Source organism: Equus przewalskii, chromosome 14, assembly GCF_037783145.1.
Source record: "Equus przewalskii isolate Varuska chromosome 14, EquPr2, whole genome shotgun sequence".
Lineage (NCBI taxonomy): Eukaryota > Metazoa > Chordata > Mammalia > Perissodactyla > Equidae > Equus > Equus przewalskii.
Window position 1 is genome coordinate 78,653,758 of NC_091844.1, and position 22,240 is coordinate 78,675,997.

At 39.5% G+C, this 22,240-nt stretch overlaps 1 protein-coding gene across 1 annotated transcript in view; it reads left to right on the forward strand.

Moving 5' to 3' along the window:
• NBAS (NBAS subunit of NRZ tethering complex) overlaps window positions 1-22,240 on the forward strand; it is a 331,777-nt gene that overhangs the window by 207,267 nt on the left and 102,270 nt on the right. The window contains exons 39-41 of the mRNA XM_070574395.1: window positions 6,659-6,735; window positions 7,191-7,328; window positions 20,368-20,597. Coding sequence (XP_070430496.1) covers window positions 6,659-6,735; window positions 7,191-7,328; window positions 20,368-20,597 — 445 coding nt within the window. The remainder of the gene's footprint in view (window positions 1-6,658; window positions 6,736-7,190; window positions 7,329-20,367; window positions 20,598-22,240) is intronic.

Below are 22,240 nucleotides of genomic sequence, written 5' to 3' on the forward strand. Positions count from 1 at the left end.
AGGACTTTTTGTAATTCTAAATCCCCTCTTGTAAACTGAAGACAATAGATAACTTCTTCCATAGAGTTGTTGTGAGGAGTAACTAATTCAAATAATTGTAGAGTGCTCAGTGAGCAGAAGCTGAAGAACAGTAAGGATGGTGGCAGAAGTGCATCAGGTGGGACTGTTTAAGTCTGCTGTTTTCTTTTTACTGAAATTACCTGCTTAAATGCAGTTGTTAATTCATTAATAATTATAATCTATATAAAATAGAAGTAATTGCTTCTATTACCGCTGTGGCAGTTATTAATGGAAGAACCTATTATCTATCATTTTTAAGGGGAAATCAAAATGTGTCCTAATCAAAGAAAATCATTTGTTTCCTCAAGCCTGTCGTTCATAGAGGGGGGAGGGGAACTTCCTAGGTGCTTTCTGTATACTAGAGAGATGCGCACTTTGCATACTTTACCTCATTTAATGCTAACTTACATGCGAGGAAAATTAAGGCTCAAATCCAAAATCAAAAATGCTTTGAAAACCAGAAGGACTTTTTGTAACTTATTTGGCATCAGAACCTGAACTAAACTGACATGAGGTTATTTATAATCTTTGCTTATGCCATTTACTCTGAGCATTCAGATGTGTTGCGGTGGAAATGTTAATGTCTTTGATTGTTGGGTGTTCTCAGACCATGCTGAGGGTATCATGTAATATGCGACATATGTACAGCATAACTTCCTGAAAGTCCAAAACATTCTGAATTCCAGGACACAGAGTCATGCAGTAAATCAGTGGTGGATCTGAGTTTTGGCCCCAGAACTTTCTGGTTCTGAAGATGGTTTCCTTCCCTCTGTATTATCCTGTCTGATTTTGTAGGGCAGAGATTCATTGTATATTTACAGATGTTGTTTTAGTTGTTGTTCAAAAGCATGAGCAAAAGCCTTTGTTGTGGTTTTTGTGGGAAGGAGTAGGCAATCTTGAACAAGCATATGATGAATAGTTTGGGTAACTTTGGTGGACTTTGGGCTATAGGAGTGTTCTCTGGTGGTCCAGTAATTGGCCCTGGGGTGATTAAGGTAGAGAAATACTGCTTCTGGAGTGTAAAAGCCAGAGAGAGGAGGTGGTTCAGAGTGCAGTCATGCGCTACGTAAGACATTTTGGTTAATGACAGACCGCAGATACAATGGTGATCCTGTAAGATTAGTACCATGTAGCCTAGGTGTGGAGTAGGCTATACCATCTAGGTTTGTGTTAGTACACTCTGATGTTTGCCCACCAATACATTTCTCAGAATGAAGAAGATGGAACGCTTCCTAACTCATTTTATGAGGCCAACATCACCCTGATACCAAAACCAGGCAAGGACAGCACAAAGAAGAAAAATTACAGGCCAATATTGCTGATGAACCTAGATGCAAAAATCCTCCACAAAATATTGGCAAACTGAATACAGCAGTACATTAAAGGATCATACACCATGATCAAGTGGGATTTATACCAGGCACGCAGGGATGGTTGTGCATCCGCAAATCAATCAATGCGATGCACCATATTAACCGAATGAGGAATAAAAATCACATGATTGTCTCAATAGATGCAGAGAAAGCATTTGGCAAGATCCAACATCCATTTATGATAAAAACTCTCAATAAAATGGGTATAGAAGGAAAGTACTTCAACATAATAAAGGCCATAGTTGACAAACCCACAGCCAACTTCATACTCAATGGGGAAAAATTGGGTCATCCCCCTGAGAACAGGAACAAGACAAGAGTGCCTGCTCTTGCTACTTCTATCTACGTAGTACTGGAGGTTTTGCCCAGGGCAATTATGCAAGAAAAAGAAATAAGAGGTATCCAAATAGGAGAGGAAGAAGTGAAACTCTCGCTGTTTGTGGACGACATGATCCTTTGTATAGAAAACCCTAAAGAATCCATCAGGGGACTATTAGAAATAATCAACAACTACAGCAAAGTTGCAGGGTACAAATTCAGCTTACAAAAATCGGTTGCATTTCTATACGCTAATAAAGAACTAGCAGAAAGAGAACTCGAGAATACAACCCCATTTGTAATTGCAACAAAAAGAATAAAATAATCTAGGAATAAATTTAACCATGGAGGTGGAAGACCTGTGCACTGAAAAGTATAAGGCATTATTGAAAGAAATTGATGATGACATAAAGAAATGGAAAGATATTCCATACACAAGGATTGGAAGAATAAACATAGTTAAAATGTCCATATTACCAAAAGCAATCTACAGATTCAGTGCAATCCCAATCAGAATCCCAATGACATTCTTCCCAGAAATAGAACAAAGAATCCTAAAGTTCATCTGGAACAACAAAAGACCCTGAATAGCCAAAGCAATCCTGAGAAAAAAGAGCAAAGCTGGAGGCATCACAATCCCTGACTTCAAAATATACTACAAAGCTATAGTAATCACAGCAGCATGGTACTGGCACAGAAACAGATACACAGATCAATGGAACAGAATTGAAAGCCCAGAAATAAAACGATGCATCCGTGGACAGCTAATCTTTGGCAAAGAAGCCAAGAACATACAGTGGAGAAAGGAAAGTCTCTTCAATAAATGGTGTTGGGAAAACTAGACTGCCACATGCAAAAGAATAAAAGTAGACATTATCTTACACCATACACAAAAATTAACTCAAAATGGATTAAGATTTGAATGTAAGACCTGAAACCATGGAACTTCTACAAGATAATATAGGCAGAGCACTCTGACGTCAGTCTTAGCAGCATCTTTTCCAATTCCACGTCTACTCAGGCGTGGGAAATAAACAATCAAAAATAAACAAATGGGACTACATCAGACTAAAGACCTTCTGCTAGGCAAAGGAGACCATGAACAAAATGAAAAGACAACCCAACAACTGGGAGAAAATATTTGCGAATCATATGTCCGACAAGGGGTTAATTTCCAAAGTATATAAAGAATTCACACAACTCAACAAGAAATAAACAACCTGATCAAAAAATGGGCAGAGGATATGCATGAATATTTTTCCAAGAAGATATACAAATGGCCAACAGGCACATGAAAAGATGTTCAACATCACTAATTATTAGGGAAATGCAAATCAAAACTATATTGAGATATCACCTTAAACCTGTCAGAATGGCTATAATTACCAAGACAAAAAATAACAAGTGTTGAAGAGGATGTGGAGAAAAAGGAACCCCCTACACTGCTGGGGAGAATGCAAACTGGTGCAGCCACTATGGAAAACAGTATGGAGACTTCTCAAAAAATTAAAAATAGAAACACCATATGATCCAGCCTCCCCACTACTGGGTATTTATCCAAAGAACTTGGAATCAACAATTCAAAGAGACTTATGCACCCCTGTGTTCATCGCAGCATTATTTACAATAGCCAAGACATGGAAGCAACCCAAGTGCCCATCAACTGATGAATGGATAAAGAAGATGTGGTATATATGTACAATGGAATGCTAGTCAGCCATAAAAAAGACAAAATCATCCCATTTGCAACAACATGAATGGACACTGAGGGTAATTCGTTAAGCGAAATAAGCCAGACAGAGAAAGATAAACACCATATGATTTCACTCATATGTGCGAGATAAACACATGGATAAAGAAAACAGATTAGTGGTTACCAAAGGGGAACGGGGTGAGGGGGGTGGTGAAAGGAGTTAAGGGGCACATTTATATGGTGATGGATAAAAATTGGACTGTTGGTGGTGAGGACGATGCAGTCTTTAAAGAAACATAAATAATATACGCCTGAAGTTATGCAATGCTGTAAACCGTTATGACCTCAGTAAAATAATTGCGGGGAAAAAAAGGATGTATCCCAGTAGTTAAGGGAAGCCCGACCCATTGGCTTTGAATTGGTGCTTTGCGTATCAGAGGCTTGCTTACAGGCAGGTTGTTTGCTATCTGTAGGAATTAGCTGGCCCTGGGAGGGGCAGTCTCTCCAGGATTAGCAAGACACCCAAGATGTCAAAGCAACATAACATACAGAGGATTTAAAAAAAATTAATACATTTGTGTAGATGAAATAAAGTCTATGCATATGTTATTCACTAGGAACAAACATTTGCATTTTAGGATGATTCACTGCTTGGTCAAAATAACGATGATGCTCCTTTGGATTCCTCTCGGGGGGTGATTTTTGTCGCTGCTTTGAGCTCATGGAAGTTAACCATTTGTTTTCCCTTTCTGCTATAAGCTTTATATTCAATTATATATGTTCAAGAAATGCTAGTGACCATCTTGTGAACCGAATCTATGAAATAATGTAATTATTTAAAAAATAAACCTACTGGAACATATGTATTCAGATGAAGATTCTCCCCTTCAAAGATGTGCATTTATTCCAACTGTCATCATTGCTCTTTTTTCTTGTTTTTGTTTTTTGTTAGGTTGTTTTTGTTTTGGAATTTCCTTCAGGGTCTGTAGCATATTCTTTGGAATATCTTCAGTGGTAGCATAGTTTCATCCCTTGAGTGTCTTTTGGTTTTGGAAACAGCCAAATGCACATTAAATGAAATGAATGAGTGAGTTGATGTTATGATAAAAAAAAAATTAGATGTGACTGGCAGCTGGTCCGCAAAGGGACTGATTTTCTCACGTAGGCCTTAGAGTGGCCTCCACCACTCCTCTAGGAGGAGGTCCTCCAATGGCTGGAGCAGCAGCCACACACCTGAAGTAAGGCTCCTGAGGGACTCCTTTGAAGAGGCTGGGCAGATTTTGATGAGTGGATTGGGATATGCTTGCTTGGAAGTTGCCTTCCTTTGTGTGTAAGGAAGGGCAATATCTGAAGAAAATTAACGTGAGAGTGGAAAAAAACTAGATGAGGTTGCAATTGTAGGTCACCTTCTAAGAGACTATATAAGAAAGAAAATGAACAGGGAAGAACTACTAGTATATGAAATAATTGGATATTTCTTCTTGAAAATAACTGTCCTGAAGGACTGTTGGGCAGGTATTGCGTGATAGAATACATAAGGCAGACATAAGTCAAAATGACAGCCCTGGTTTGTGTGTGTGTGTGCCTGTGTGTGTGTGTGTGTATGTATGTATGTAGTATGTAATTTCTAGACTTGTAAGTAAATCTTTCTCAAATAGTCCAGATTTTTCAGCAGATTAAGTTTACATGCTTATATGCTTTTTCTTGCTTTATCTTCTGGTGTCCAAATGTATAGCTTAACCCCTTCATTCTTCAGTTTTAATAGTCTTCTGGGGTACATTTAGCAATCTTATACCTCTTCTTGGCTCTCATAATTATTTGCCCAAAATTTGTGGATCTTTTGCGTTGTATTTTTAAATTATTTATTCAGAGACTTCCTCTTGCCTTAGCGTGTTTATTTGCAAAGGGCAGGGACTCTGATTTTTATCTTAGGGCAATGTCTGTTTCAGACAAAGTTCTCATTGATAAGTTGATATGTGAATTTGGAAATGGGCCTTGAAATGAGTAGCTTTTGATTAGAAGACATCTCTAACATGATACGGTTCCTTGGGAGGCCTGAGGCTGACTGGTGGACCAATTTGGTTCATAAGTTTGGAGAACACATAGGAAATGAGTATTTAGAGAACCAGTATTCTCTCTGTAGACCCAGTCGAGAAAGCTCTGTTGTTTCCTCCATGAATCATCCACAGGAGATTTTGAATTCTAGGTCACACTCTCAGACTTCACCCACTTATGTGTTGCTCCTTACCCCACCACCGTCTCCACTGCCCAGACTGTCAGCTACGCCAGATTCTACAAATGACTTAAATTTTAGTCCAAGTAAGACACAATTAGGAAGGTAAATCTTCTGGAAAAAAATTGTATAGTATATTTGCAAAGTCAAATATCATTTCCTTTGGGTTATCCACAAACTGTTGTCGTTCATTAGTGCAGATCATGAGAGTCTGTGTTCTTTAAAAATAAAGGATTTATGTTGTGATTACATGTGACTACCTGGTATTTGTCCCTAAGACCTAAATGAATGAAATGCCTCCTTGTTAATACAAACTGCATGTAAACACAGACTTTTTTGGCAATGTACTCTCTCTTATTAAAGCTATGACATTGACAGATTGTTGCTCATGTGAAATTTTATTATGAAAATGTTGTTAATGGTTGGAATATTTTAAGATTTATAATCAAAGCAAATCAAATCTTTTTTTGTGGAGTGTGATGAAGAGGGGTGTTCTTGGAAGAAACAAAACCGTATTATCATCACTGTAGTAGTTAAATAATTTATCCTATATTTGCACTCACAGAGCTATTTTGTTGGTCTGATCTTCAGTACTCACATGGTCATCATCCACATTCCCTGTTATCGATATGCATAATTTTATTGCATGGCCTGGATCTTTAAAACCAAAAGATAAGCTGTAAGAAACTGTCCTCACTGATCTATCTGTACTTACACTTTGCAGCTGCATTAGCAGGATTTCATTATGTTTAAGTACCAAACAGCGTAATTCCTCTAAGTTAAGGCAAGGTTATGATTTACCATAGTTTCTTGTGATCTGTATTTCACTGGTACTAATAAGACTTTCATAAAGGGCCTTAAAGAGTCTTCTGAAGCTAATTATCTGTTGAAATTATATAGGACTAAAAACATGGGACTTAGTAACTATGAATGTCGTATGAATCCTCAAGTAAAATAATGTGATTTTTTTCCTGCATTTAGTTCTCTTGCAGCTAGCAAGTGATGCTTTACCAAATGACATGACCCTGGCTCTCGCTTATCTCCTTGCCTTACCACAGGTAAGTTTACCCCTACCAGGAAAAAAGGACTTAAAAATGAAGAAACTAAAAATCTCTATCAGGGATTTTCATCAGTAGAACTGTTTATTTTGTATACGTATATACTTACGTACATGCATACATACATGTACACTTATATATATGTATGTATGTTTGTATGTTTCATTGCCTTCTGATAGCTCTTGGGTGGTGAAAAGACTGATTAGTATTCAGAGAATAAATCCTACAATGTTAGCCAAAATGTTGATTTTAAATCTGCTTTTACATGCATGGGATGTGCCTTTCTAGTGTCTTCTAAATTTTAATGTAGTCATATTAAACTACATGTAGTCATGTAGTTGATATGATGGAAACTTTGAACCAAAATTCTACAGTAACGACTAGAAATGTAAGGGTTTGTGATGATCTTGTTAATTTCCTTTCAGCTGAGTTCATTCTATCCTTTTCCCTCCCAGGTGTTAGATGCGAACAAGTGCTTTGAAAAGCAGTCCCACTCCGCTTTATCTCTCCAGCTGGCAACGTATTACTATAGCCTGCAGATCTATGCCAGATTAGCTCCGTGTTTCAGGGACCAGTGCCATCCTCTTTACAGAGTGAGTCCTCGTGGTTTCCATTTTATTAATGCACAGAGTTAAAGCTTTTCTGTAATAGTTGGAACACGTGTTTACCTCTTTGGAGAGGCTGATCCACTTTGTATCCAGAATGCATTCCCAGTGGCTGACAGCCCTTGCCTTTTTCTGTGTTAGATGTAGTTGCTTTTCCAGGCATCAGTAAGAGGTAGAGTTTCTGATATTTATTGCGAATGATGATTCTTCCTCTAACTTTTCTTTCATTTGCTTTGTTTTACAAAGTTCTTGGGAAAGGCTAAAGTAATAGGAGAGGCGAAATGGAGAATTGGCTTTTTAATTCACTGCCCAAAAGGAATATGGTTTTGTCTAATTTAGGACAGTAGGCAAGTAATTCTTTGAACAATGCTATACTTTTATTTATTTTCAAGTCAGAGATATGAAAGTAGTAATGATACAGATGAAATGTTGAAATATATTAGACCTACTTGCCACCAAGCTTCAGACGACTTTTATATAACTTTCTGTTTAATTTCTGAGCATAAGCACCTAAGTATGCCTCAAGTTACATGTGCCTTTTTTTTTTTTTCCCTGAGGAAGATTCGCCCTGAGCTAACATCTGTTGCTAGTCTTCCTATTTTTGCTTGAGGAAGATTCACCCTGAGCTAACATCTGTGCCAATGTTCCCTATTTTGTTTGTGGGATGCTGCCACAGCATGACTTGACGAATGGTATAGGTCTGTGCTGGGGAACCAAACCTGGGCTGCCGAAGCAGAGTGCACCAAACTTAACCTCTAGGCGACAGGGCTGGCCCCTACATGTACCTTCTTTTGTGCACACCAAGATATTATGGATGCCACTGGAAAATCAAAGCCCTCCAGGTTTGCTTGAATAGACCAGTTTTAACTGTCAGCATTGGGAAATTATCTACTTTTTGTACTGGATCATTTTAAGAGATTTACCACTTTAAGAATAGATAAGCAAATAAATCAGACTTTCAGTTGCACTATATATACAAATCCAAGGTCCAGATTTTATCGAGGCAGGATTCTTCCTCTCCTGACCCAAAGCAGACTGTGAAGAAATAATTTCATATGTGTATCAAAGTTCGAGGTGCCTTAGCCATGTGAAACACATCCAAGAAACTGTAAGTGGGTGAAAAATTCTTGTGGCAAAATCTATGGCTTTCATTCATCAATTTTTATTTAAAAAGAAGAAGGGAAGTGGGGGCACCATCTCAGCACAGGTTAATATCCCAGGGCAGCATCATTATTAGGTGTGTATTATTCTTAGGCATCGTTCTGTTATGATGACATTTGGCCAACAAAGAGGAATGTTTTATTTTTAGCCAGTTAATGTAAAGTATACTTTATTTGGGGAATTATGAATTTTGCTTTTGATAGCCACTGCTGCTTTGTACAGCTACTTTAGTATACTCTAGTGATTGTCCTTTGTTTTGTTTTTATATCTCTGGTGTGTTTTTATGTGAGATTAGAAATTGACCTACTGTGTTATGAATTGAGGAAATGAAGTGATTATGTTGGTGAAAGTGTGGCAGGTTTATTTTTGGAACAGTGTATTTAACATCCTTCTTATTATATTCAGTTGGATGGCTGGTAAAGAGTGTTTATGGCATGCTTGCTGATATCTGCTTCTAGATACCCTTATCCTTTTATTAGTTCTGTGTATGACCACAGGTACCAAATAATTTGCTCCAAAACTCCAAATATGTTGAAACATGGTGAAGCTTTCTTTGACCAGAAAGCATTGCGCCTTGTTACAAACTTGGATTTTTTTTCCCAACAAGTCAAGTGTGTCCTCAAACTGTGTTTGACTGAGGTTTCTAATTGGATACCGTTGCAATGGGATCCAAGTGCTGAGATGGGATCTCTCTCTTTCGCTTCCACGTGTCCAGTCTGTATTAAGGTCTTACTATGTGCCCACTACTGTGCTTTGGTTTCATGAACACAGAGGATGGACAGGCCTCTCACTCAGTCAGCTGGTCTATGACGACTGCCGTGAGCACCTCGGGGGTGCCACCGTCTCCTAGCCTTCTGTCTGACCACAGTGAACTCACCACTAACTGTAAATCCATGTAAGACGGTGACACAGACGTGGATTAGAGGAGCTGTGAACAAGAGGCCTGAAAACGATACAAGACAGACTACAAGTTAAAACTTTTAAGAAAGCCAAGGTCTTGCTGCAAGCCACAGTTTGGCCTGTAATCTTCAGTTTCATTTCCTCAAAACCAAAGTAGTCTTCCTGGAGGAAAATTCTAGTATAAAAAACAACATATTTTTCCTCATCTCTCTGATAGTAAATCACTTTGTATCAAAAATTGTCTCAAATCATGTACTGTTTGTGAGAGAGATAAGTTAGGAGAAAACCATTAAATTCCATCCCAGCTTTTGTATCTGGCCATCACTGTTTCCTAACTTAGATACCACAGGCACTTTATAAGAAACCCTGTTTAAGGTTTCCACAACTAAAGCATGCAAAGAGATAAAGTAGAACATTGAAAGATAAGGTTTAGAAGTAAAAGTGTGTCCATCTTGCTTTCTTCTGTGTCCCAACAGTTCTTTTCACTTGATAGAAAGTGTGAGTTTTTTGTTTCCATGTCTTATATTTTGTGTTTCCTTTCATCGATTCAGCATTTATTGAGTGCCTACTATGAAGGACATAGAACGTGGCATTGGAGTATGAAGAATAACGAGGCTTGATTCCTGCCCTTTTTTACCCTTTACCTCAATTTCTGTTGCTTCCTTCCAAGTGTGTCAACCCACTGTCACTGCCCTTTAACTCTTGGTCTTGTTCCTGTCATCATGTCCTGTCAATCTGTCCCTCCCTTTGAAGATGTCCCTTTGCAGCTCTCCTGTCTTGCCCTAGCCCTTGGCCTCTGATTCTGGTTGTTAGACTATTCACCTGCTGTGTGGTGTGGTTCCTGACACCTGTTCCCATTCTCTTTCTGGGCCCAGCTGCCTTATGCTGTTCGGAGTCTTTGCTTCAGGAAGCAGCATTGTATCCTAGTGGAAATAGAAACCAGTAAACTCCATGTGGCCTAGTGGTGGTTCCTCAACACATGGTATCTAACTTCTCAGCTGCTCCTGACAGAAACAGATGTGCCCTCCAATAGCATTAAGATGGCATGTGGCAGATCATGAGCCAGCTAGCTGTCCAGGGACTTCTTGGCAACTCTGTGGAAAGCATTTGGTTGTTAGTCTGAAAGCTGAAATGAAGAGTTAGAAAGTGTCCAGGGTTTTTTTTTCACTTCAAGATGCATAGACATCCTGAAACTCTTCCAGACAGACGTGTTAAGAGGGAGGAGGGGAGAGTTTAGCACCTCTCAAGTTCTTTTCTCCTGTCTACTCCATGTCCTCACCTTAATTCACTCTTTCATAGTTTTTCCTCAAAATGCTGTAATAGCCTCTTAAACATCACCCTATCTTTATTTTTGTTGCTTTTGTATCTTTTTCCAAGCATCTGTCAGAGTAGGCTGTCTAAAATGGAGGTCTAGCATCCTTCCTTCTGACTGAAATCTCTCAGTGATTCCCTATTGCCCCAGCAAGGTCTGCCCGTCCCTCATCATCTGGCCTCTGGCTGTTTTTCTCCGACTTCATCTTCCTTTGCTCCAGCCATACCAAGCCACTGAAATTTCTCCAGCACCCTGCATGTTCTCTGTTTCCTTGTCTTCAGATGGGTCTTCAGGCTTGTCGGATCTTTGCCAGTAATGTTTTCCCTCTCCGTGTCTTTGCTCAGCTACTTGGTTCAGGTGTTACCTCACCCAGGCTTGGTTCCTGCCACCTGCCACCATTCTGTGGTGCCCCAAGCTGTGTTGGGTGCTACTTCTTGTGCTTTTGTACCGCCCTGTACTCATGTCAGTCATAGCACTTACACTCTGTTCTTTCGAATTTGTATACTTTTCATCTCACTAGATGAGCTATTTGAGGCCGGTGTCTGTGTTGTATTTATTGGATTCCCCAGTGCTTAGAGCAGGGCCTGCGTATAAAGGGTAGGAAACAAAGTTCACTGGGTAGGTTACTAAAAATTAATGAATGTTCTTCAGTACATATGAAATAATTGAATTATGTGTGTGTGTTCATCAAATATTTATTGGGTGACTACCTTATGCCAGGCAGTGTTCCAGAGCCTGGAGAAACAGTAGTGAACAAAGTATTTTGAGCAAACTCCTGCCCCTTTGGGACTTACATTCTATTGGGGGAAGGGGCACCATAAACAAAATAAATAAAGGAAACATAGACTATGTTAGATGGTGATAAGAGCTATGAAAAATGAGTATGTGTCTGTGTGTGTGTGTGTGAAGAGTACAATTTAAACAGACCCAGAGAATGCCTCCGTTGAGAAGGTGACCTTTGAATACAGACAAAAGGATGAGTGCAGCACCGTGCAGATGTGTAAGGGAAGAGCATCCAGGCAGGGAATGGCAGTAACAAAGTGTTGAAGTGTCACGGTGCCTGTCATAGGTACTGTGATAGTGTTTCACAGAGTACTTGAGATAGTGTTGAAATTTTACTCTATATAATTCAGGGCGTAGAAGAGTTAGTCATATGATTCCTGAGGAAAAAGATAGAAATGCAGTCTGTGGCCAGACTTCATTGTGACCGGGTAGAGTCTCTTTCATCTGGCTAAGAAGGTGTCAGGGAGGGATGTGGCAGCAACAGTCAGCTTAGGGGCTTGTTTATGGGACTTGGCAATGAACAGTCGAAAGATCAGACTAACTCTAAAAAGACATTGGCTGTACCTTTCACATTCATTCTGCCATTTGATCCTTTGAACAACCCCATTTTGCAGAAGAGGAATCTTCTTGGCAGAAGATAAGACTCAGAGCAATTTGGTTACTTACTCAGGGTGGCTCTGGTAGACAGTGACATCCTGTCACTTAGCGCTTCTGCTTCCAGGTTTTACCTGCCTTTTATGCTTGGACATGCTGCTGCTCTAGCTGTGTTTCAGAAGCCAGTCACTGTGTTGGGACCTGAGTGATCACTGGCATTCGGGTTTAAGGAGTCGTTCCCAGCAGGACGTTTTCATGTGTTCTGCTGTGGCCACTGGGTGAAATCTAAGCTCCTATATATAAGAGGGAAGACCCTCAGGGAACTGGCTGGTTCTTCCATACCCTGTCAGCCATGATCCTGACACTAGCTGTCTTGAAGTTTATGTTCTAGCTGTTCAGAATTTATATTTCTCTCACTTTAACATCCTTTCTCACACCTCTGTGCCTGTGCAGATAGAATCCCCTGCCTGAAATACCTCCTTATTCTTCCCACCATCTGCAGATAAGTCTAAGCTCAAAAGAGCCTCGGGTGAAGCCCTGTCTGGCTCCTCGGCAGACGTTGGCCTCCTCCGTCCCTCTCTGCTCTTGTGCAGACGCCCTTTGGAGCAGTTCTTTCGGGGCCGTGTAACTAACGCACATCTGTCTGTTCTCCACGTGGTGATCTTATTTGAGGACAGGAATCCCATCTACTTCTGAATCCCCAGGACCTCAACCGCTGTAGTTCCTCGGGACTTTTTACTGCCGTGTGAATCAGTTCAGGAATCATTTCAACTGCTGTGGGTTAGGACAGCCTTCAGGCTTCAGTTTTGCCAGTTGAGTCGTGGCTCTTGGATTTGAGGGAATCACGGGTGGGCACAATGGCTGGATGTTTTAAGTACATGGGAGTCTTCCACTGACTACCTGATGGCTCCTTATTTGAGTCTCTGCAGCATCTTCATCTGCATAAAACAGCACTGTTGAGTTTGGAATTAAATATGGCAAACTCCCGATGAATCACCCTGGAATTGAAATCAAAGTGGTTTCAATTTGTTGCCTACACATAACAACACTCAGTGAAGCTTAGCTTTCACTCAGCTGTCAGTTCAACTTGTTTCTATTACCACGGTCTTTTCACATTTTCTCTTTCCACCTCCTGTAATTCTGAGCTGCGGGAATGATAATTTAGGTAGATTGCTAGGTTTGAATAAAAGTATTGATATAATTTGTGGAGTTATTTCTGACAAAAGCCCTGTGCATCTTGAAGGGAAGCACCATCCTGAGCCAGGCGGCACAGGCTCCTGGAGCTTGGCACCTCTCCGAGACTCTCTTTGCTGTGGTCCCCCTTGCCTTTATTTTTCTTTTTAGTGATACACAATGATGATTGGCAAATGGTCAGTGGGAGAGAATCTTTTCTTCTAGTATTTGTCCTAGTAAAACAATACACACATGGCCAAAAAATTCAAACAGTGAAAATGGTGTACAATAAAAAGTCAGTGTTCCATTTTGTATCCTTCCAGAAATAGTTTATGGATATATATATTTACCTAATAGTTTTTATACAAATGTGAGTAAGCTATACACATCGTTCTGTACCTTGATCTTTTTTCGCTTGTCTCTTACATTTATAATTTTAGTAAATGCCTCTTGAAGTGTGACTTCTAGCATTCTTTTGAAAAAGTTTCAGAAGATAAAACCAGTTAAAAATGGAAACATGTCTTTTAGTTTTATATGCTAGAGAAGCAAACCCAGCAGGGGATGAAATTCAAAACTTTATGGTAAACTATTTCTAAAATGTGTTTTTTTAAGCTACTAATTGAAAATACTAAGTAGAAAATTATCTCAAGCAAATAACAACCCTAGAGGGGAAACACACCACCTGTTTAAAACTTTCCAAACAATATTACCAAGAAATAGAGGCTATTAAACCAGAATGGATTTATTACCTTTACTAGTAAGCAGTAGATTAAGTCATGGAGCATTCTGTTGTCATGAATATTTATGCATATTTTGTTTTTACAGAGACTTGACCATATTATCTAAAGAAATCATATTATTCACCCCCCTGAAGAACTGCACTGCCAAGTTTTGGGGAAAAAATAGAATAATTTAACTCAACACACTTTCTTTTTTAAATTTTTATGGCTTTTTATGTTATTAGTTTTCACAGCCTGTGATGTTTTGCAATATCACTTTGAATACTGAATCTGGAAGATTTTGGAGCTACCTAAAAAGCCCTTCAGAAGGTTCTTAGAGGCTAAAAGCTTTCATACCCATGGATCGTGTCATTGAACTGAGCTGGGAAGAAGTGGGAGAGAAGTTTGAATGTACTCTACACAAAAAGCTTAGAGATTTTAGGTGTGAGGTTGCTAGGCGAGAGGCCAGAAGGCTGGACTCGCTTCCTCCCTGCAAGATGACAGCCAAAGATGCCCGAAGCGCAGATAGGCATCTGTAAAACAGGAACAGCAGCCTCCAGTGCACATCCCTGGATTGGATGATGGTCAAATGAAATTCATGTTCAAGTGCTTTAGAAACTTTAATGTTGTACCCTTTGGGGGTGAATGAATGTAGGTGTGAAATGAAGTGTTGGAAGTGAGTAGAGGATGCTCTGGAATATTTTGAAAGAAATTGTGATAAGCTCAGGGGAAGAATTCTTATTAAAATTTAAATTGAATATTGGAAGTAATCATGACCAGTAAAGTTCCTTGAGGAAGGGATAGAAAGTAGTAGTGATAATCGGAAGAAAATAATTTGCATAGAGAACTAGAACTCACAACATGCTCCTCCATCTAGTCTCATTTAATCTTTATGAGGGCACTATAGAGAAGAAATTGCTTCAATTTTAATAATGGAAAACCTGAAGCTCAGGAGGAAAGGACCAATAATCCAGGTTATTTCATGCCAGTTCCTGTTTTTTTTCCCCATAGCTGATTTTCCTTTTTCTTGGAAGCCTTTGTGAGTTGTTTCTTCTCATTGGTATTATGTTTTACACAGTAAATTAAAGTATTGAAAATCTTCCTATACTCTTAAATATCTGATGATCCATAAACTTGAAGACACTTAGAAACCTATCATCAAGGAATTAATAGAATGCCCCTATTCACCATTTTATTAGGACAGAATTTTTTTTTTTGAGTTCATAATAATTTACATCAATGTGAGATTTCAGTTGTACATTATTTCTTGTCTGTCACCACATAAGTGCTCCCCTTCCCCCCCAGTGCCCCTCCCCCCGACTTCCTCTGGTAACCACTGAACTGTTTTCTTTGTCCCAGTACTTGTTTATATTCCACATATGAGTGAAATCATCTGGTGTTTGTAGGACAGAATTTTAAATGGAGGTGTATGTATATCAAGGGATTGAACGGGAAATAGTATTCTTTTTATTATTATTATTATTATTTTGGTGAGGAAGATTAGGCCTGAGCTAACATCCATGGCCAATTCTCTTTTTGCTGATGAAGATTGCCCCTGAGCTAATATCTGTGTCCATCTTCCTCTACTTTGTGTGTGGGACACCTGCCACTGCATGGCTTGATAAGTGGTGCTAGGTCCACATGTGGGATCTGACCCTGCAAATCTGAGGCTGCAGAAGTGGAGCATGCAAACTTAACCACTACCCCACCAGGCAGGCCCAGGAAATAGTATTCTTGCTCATGATTCTGAAACTCTCTCTGTTAACATTAGAGAAGAAGAAATGAAAGGCTTAGAAATACAGCTCACATCAGATATCTAGTTGAACACCTACCTTTGTGTGTCCTCTATGGTCGTTTGTATTTATACACATGTGTGTGTATGTATCAAAGGGATGAGAGGAAGAATATGTGTGAGAAAAAGTCAAGTGGATGTAATATAGAATGACAGCATTAAATCCATCATTAAAAGTCAATCATTTGTAAAGGGACTCTAATGCCAAGTCTTATTTACATTTGGTAGGAGCTGGGTATACACTGGTCTCATCAAGACCCTTATCATTTTAAGAGATACCCCTCCCTGCATACCAAAAATAAAAGGTAGGTTCTTGGGAGCCGTTATGCTTGGGAGTCAGATCCCCACCCTGCCCCTTACATTGAATGGCCTTAGTCAAGTCGCTCACCTCCTGTACGCATCTGTAAAGCAGAAGATACTAGTAGATGCCTGTCGCATAGGATTGTTAGTATTAAGTGAGATTCAGTTCATGTATGTTTAGCACTGTGCCTGTTTCGTCCCGAAGACTGAAATATTAAGTATTTGTTCTTAAATATTTCTTTGAAAAGTGAACACATTTGATGTACAGAGAATATGAAATAAAAATTATTCACAGAGGGACTAGACAATTTCTACTTTATAAAGGAAAAGAAATTAAAGTTGTTTATACCACGTAGGAATCTATTGGCTATAGCTTGTTGATCTGAAATTATATTTTTAACAAAGGAATCTGTTCTGAATATTTAGTGGAGGCATAAATGAGCTGAGATGTAGAACTTCTCTAATTCCACACCTGGAGGGATTTATAAGGGTTTATTTTATGTTTGAATTCTTACACGTTCGTAGGATTTTAGTCCTAGAAAGATGATCATCTAGTGATGCTCCTTTGTTTTACATCTGAAGAAACTGAGACCCCAGGGTCAAGAGAGGGGATTAATTGCCGCCTCCATGGAGTTCCCAGCATTCTGAATGTGTGAGCCTGTAGTGGTGCTTGTATTCAGATGCCTTCTGTGAGTTGTGTATGCGGACGTCTTTGTCAATCACTCCTTTTTAATTCCTTGAGAGTAAGCTCTGGGTCCAATTTGCTTTCATATAATAATGGAGAAAAAAGTACTTTCAAATACCTTGCTTTATTGACGCTTTACAACAAACCCTGAGGAGTGCTTATTAACTCTTACAGGTGGAGAAACCGAGATATGAAGTAACTTGCCCCAAGTTGCTTCTCACTAAGTAAGGGAGCTGGAATATAAATCAGTAGTACTGACAGAAAGCTACTGCTGCTGTTCAACATGTCTCCCTTTTACCCCACACTTGATTTTTTTTTTAACTTTTTCTGGTTTTTTGCAGGGAAGGATTCACCCTGAGCTAACATCTGTTGTGAATCTTGCTCCTTTTTTTTTTTTTTTTTTTTAACTTCCCAAAACCCCAGTTCGTGGTTGTATGTCCTCATTGTTAAGTTCTTCTCGTTCTTCTTTGTGCGCCGCTCCCACAGCATGGCAACTGACAGGTGGTGTGCTTCTGCGACCAGGAAACAAACCTGGGCCGCTGAAGTGATGAGAATGCCGAACTTTAACCACTAGGCATGGCTGGCTTACACGTGATTTGTGCAGGAGACTCTACTGTGCTCTGGAAAAGACAAATTCACAAAGTATACATGGTTTCTGCCCTCCGGAAGCTATAATTTAATATTTATAAGAAAATGCTATGTAAAGTAAATTATATAACAGAGGTATATAGTCAAAGTGTGATTGGTGTATGTCTTTGAGTAAATTCCATAATCCCTTTCATGTTTGCAGCTCCTGCTTCGTACCAAGCCCTTGTTTGTGTATTTTATATATATTGTCTCTTAGGTTTCTCAAAACCATGCAAAGCTACATATCATTATTGCCATTTTATAGATGAGACAATCAAGTTCAGAGTTGTTAAGTAACTTCGCAAAGTCATCCAGCTGGTGACTTCTCTCTATCCATGCTTATTTCACTATGCCATGTCATTTTCTTCATTGGCAAAAGGAGAGAATGGATTCTTTTTGCCACCTATGAAAATGAAAATTGTACGTGGAGACTTGAAACTTTCTGTAGGATAAAGAAAATCCTATGTAAATATTAGCATTAATAATTATACTCATTATTGCCATGTGCTACCATTTTGGAGCTTTAATTTGTATTTGGTCTTGGGATTTGTTTCATAAATAGTATTAGAACACAGAATAGAAATGAGGAGGTTATACTATTGAGGTCTACTGAAAAGTTTGTAGGCTACTCTCCCAGTACAGGTACTAAATCCTTGAGATGCCAGAAAACAAGTAAAATTGTGGAGCAAAAGCCATGAGAAACCCTTGGGAGAATGAAGGTAGTTGATTGCCTGAGTAGGGAGTGGGGAACAGCAGCCTGGTAGGGAGCAGCAGGGAGTCACACACGCAGATAGGCTGGATGGTTATAGCCTATCTGCTATAACCATCCAGCAGGGAGTCACACACGCAGATAGCCTGGATGGTTGGGCATTTTCAGGCTGAGGGCTTCAGTCTGAAACTACAGGGTCAGAGTATATATGAAGAAAAGCCTTCTGCGTTGTTTTGGTGAACATGGATTTGCCGTTGGAGTGCAAAACTGGGGCCCAAGGAGCCCTGTGAAAGAACAATTAGCAGAAGATCTCTCCTGCCACCCTGAAACCCTGATTGTTGCACATTTGCTCCCACTTGCTCTACCTCTAGGCAGAAAAGTGGTAATCAGATGAGATGTGAGAAGCTCAGGCGCCAACAGTGCACACGCAGGATGCAGAGCAGGCGTGGATGGGCTGGCTGGCCCCTGAGCAACATGCCCATACCAGATAACTTCAGACATGGCTGTGCCCCTGGCAGGTGATTCAGGGTGGTGCCTCAACGGCTTCAGTCAATAAGTAGAAAGGGGGTTGAGTTGAATGTCAGCTGTAGAGTCACTGAGATCTGAGGTATGGGATCTCTTCTGCCTAAATCCATTGCCAGAAATACCATCCATTTGTAGCTGATTCCCAAATCACTTGTAATTGCAATTAGATTTGCTTTATTCACTCCGTCTTTCTATATGATCTTAGCCACCTAGCCTTAGCACATACTCTACTCTTTACTGGAATTTGCCTCCCTGTCTTTTGCTGCCTTTTTTACTACTGATACCTGAGTAGTTAGCCTAGACATTAACTCTCCCAAGACGACTTCTTGAGACTTGCCCACATCCCGCTCCTCTGTACTCCCATAGCACCCTGTGCTTACTTGCATCACACCATTTTACAATTGTTTGCTTGATTGTCTCTCCTAATAGACTGCATTCCTGAAAGGAAAGGTCACATCTTTTTAGTACATCACCTGGTACATAAGAGGTGCACAAAAAATATTTCTTGAATGAAAGATGGTCTTGTAGCTTACTTTGAAGAGTTAGTTTTCAAACCCAAGTCTTTTGACTTGATACACTAAGTCTTTTTTGAGGCTAAGACTCAGTGTATGCATAGAAATAGGGAAAAAAATTAAGTATAAGAAAGCTGACTTTTTCTGAGATCTACCTGTTGGAGTCCAAGAAGATTTCTTTAATTCGTTTTTATCAGTACTCCCCAGTTGTTCCTTAATAGGATCAAGAGAGAGAATGTCAGGCTGGCGTTGGTAATGTAGACTCGACATTGACAAATCTCCTGTGTAGCTCGGAATAATGGCTCATACATTAGAACTGCTGACAGCTTACTATAATTGGGTACCTTTCTGAAAACCAAAGATAGATTCTGGAGTTTTTTCCTAATTTGTTTATATTAAAATATATCTATGTCTTCCCAGAAATTGGGAGTGATTGAGTTACTGTTGTTCAAGTGTTAGGCTCCCTGTTAAGTAATTCCAAAATCATGGCTGAGCTGCTCTTGCTTCGCTGACACCCAGACCAACTTTAATATGAATAAATGTGGCCAGTTAATCATTTAGTCTCCTTTCCTGTCAGCTGTTTGGTTCTGGGTTTTGTTCTATTTGAATAGTTTTATTGTTGTTAGAGAAGCAGCTGAGAATTATAGAACAATATCCCATTGAGCCCCAGGTTGAGCAGAGTAAATCTTGGTTGGATGCTTTCTTACATGACTAGAAGAGTTTATGACTTCAGGAACAGGGACGGGTTTTTCCCTAACTTACCCTTGCAGAAGACACTTTTCTACTTAGCTGTCTAGGCGTTTATAGTGTTGTTATTGAACTGCAACTTTGTTCTTAAGAACACTTAGATGGTGGTCCAAAGAAAATTTATCCAGGGGCAATGATGATTAAAATTACTTCCAGGGTGAATTATTACAAGTGATTAGATAATTGAGGAACAAATCTGATGTAGGATGATGGTAGTTGAAAAAGCAAGTATATATTGTTTTTTAAGTGGCTGGAGATTTTTGAGCTTGAAGAAGAGAGCAGGAGTCCAGAAACCTGCTTCTAGACTCAGTTCTGTGTCCTGTCTTTGTGACCTGCAAAATGTACCATCTCTGCAGTTGACTTCTCAAGTTGGTTGTGAGCCTTGATTAAAGGGCAACAGTGCGAAGGGCCAAACAGGTACCCAATGGACGTGGTCTTCTTCTTGTTACACTTCTTTTCGTTATTGTTACTCTTTTTGTTACTCACAGGCGGATCCCAAAGAGCTAATCAAGATGGTCACCAGACATGTGACTCGATATGGATGTGAATCCTGGCCCGAGGATCTCGCCTCACTCACCAAGCAGTTACACTACTACAACGAACGCCTGCTGGATTCCACTGAGGCTGAGATCCTTCAGGGCCTGCGGAAGGGGGTGGACGTGCAGCGGTTTACTGCTGATGACCAGTATAAAAGGGAAACTATCCTTGGTCTGGCAGAGTAAGCGATACCTTTGTCTCATAAAGAGATGGAGTTCAAATATGAAAGAACAAGTTGAATTATCAGGACTATTAATCACAGTCCTTTGAAGATTTACAATCATGGTTGCTATAAACAGGGCTTCCTCTTCTTCTTCTGATTGTATGAAGGATGTGTGTGTCTTCCCAAAGGGATCAGTAGATGCAGACTACATTTTGAGCCTGCAGATTTAAATAGTAAGGACAGGAATTATTTAAAGAAAAAAAGTTTCCCATGATTTTGATATCCCAATACAAGATGGTTACCATGTTAGAAGTGGTAAGATCTGATCAGGGGTGAAAAGTGTGATGCTTATTAGAGAAATTTAAAAACAAGATTAGCTTTTATTCCTGGCTGGAATCTCACTTTTCAAACTACATGGCAGTTTAATTTCTTCAGTATGTTAAAAATTAGATACAGTTGACCTAATACCAGAGGAAAGACCCAGTGTTGTGGGTTCATGGCACCTTTATCTGCCCTGGGTTTCTGGAGAAAGAAAAGCTCATTGGAACTAGCAGTCTCTCTTGTCAGAGGCCAGTAGCAGCTGCCACTTTGTCCCCTTCACTTAGCCCTTTGGAGAGAAGAGCAGGCCCCGTGTGAGATGGCAGTCCTGTGTAAGGCCCAGCGGGAAGAGTTCCTTTCTTGGTATGGAATTCCCCTGGGTTGTAATACTGGTCTCTGTTTTTTTAGATACAATGGGTTCAGATCAAATGAGAATTACTTACGTGTCAGAAGGTGGGAAAGTGAAAAAAACAAAAAGGAAAAGTAAACACCCCAAATTCTTTTTAGAATAAGGCAAGAAAGAGAGAGATCAAAGAAAGACAGTAGGAACAACCCGTAGCAAGATTCAGTTAAGAAGGGAAATATGAATCTTTTTCTCTTCCCCTCTATTCTCCTGGAGGTTCATAATTTCATAGAGTCATTTAATGTCCACTTTGAAAGTGACTGAAGGATCATTTAATCCAACCTCCTCACTTTTGGAAGAGGAATCTGAGAGCCAAAGAACTTGAAAGAGTTCTTCAAGCTCACACAGCCAGGGTGGAACCTGGGCTTCCTATTTCCCAGTCCAGTAGGCTTTCTCTTTGGGCATTTCGTAATCCTTGGTGACATGCTTATGATTTCTTAGAAGAGGGTTATTGTGCAGAATAAAAGTTTATAAGATAAGGCACACCTTACATCATCAATTACATTTTGCTAGTATTTTTGCCCTTTATTTTCTTTTTTAAGTATCTAGCTAGCATATGCTATTTGAAGTATATCCTAAAGGACAAATTCATGCTTTTGATAAATATATAATAGAATCTTCTCCACAATCTGTTGCTTAGAAAAATAGAGCAGTCTTTGGATGGCTTGTTTAAAATGTCTCCAAATGTCCCTGGGTTTTCTGAGTTAGCAGTTCTGTTTGGAGATGGGATTTTAGTGTCTCACATACAAGAATCATTGAAGGACCTGCATCCTCCTGTTTGCAGCTCTACCTTCAGTTGTACACAACAGGACCATTCTGCATTTGTTTATTAATCGTATATTCGTTTTAATGTCAGTTTTCTGTGAGTGCATTATATCTGTCCTTTATTGTCTATATATCTTAGATAATACATTCTTGATGGTTAGTCAGGGTAACTTTG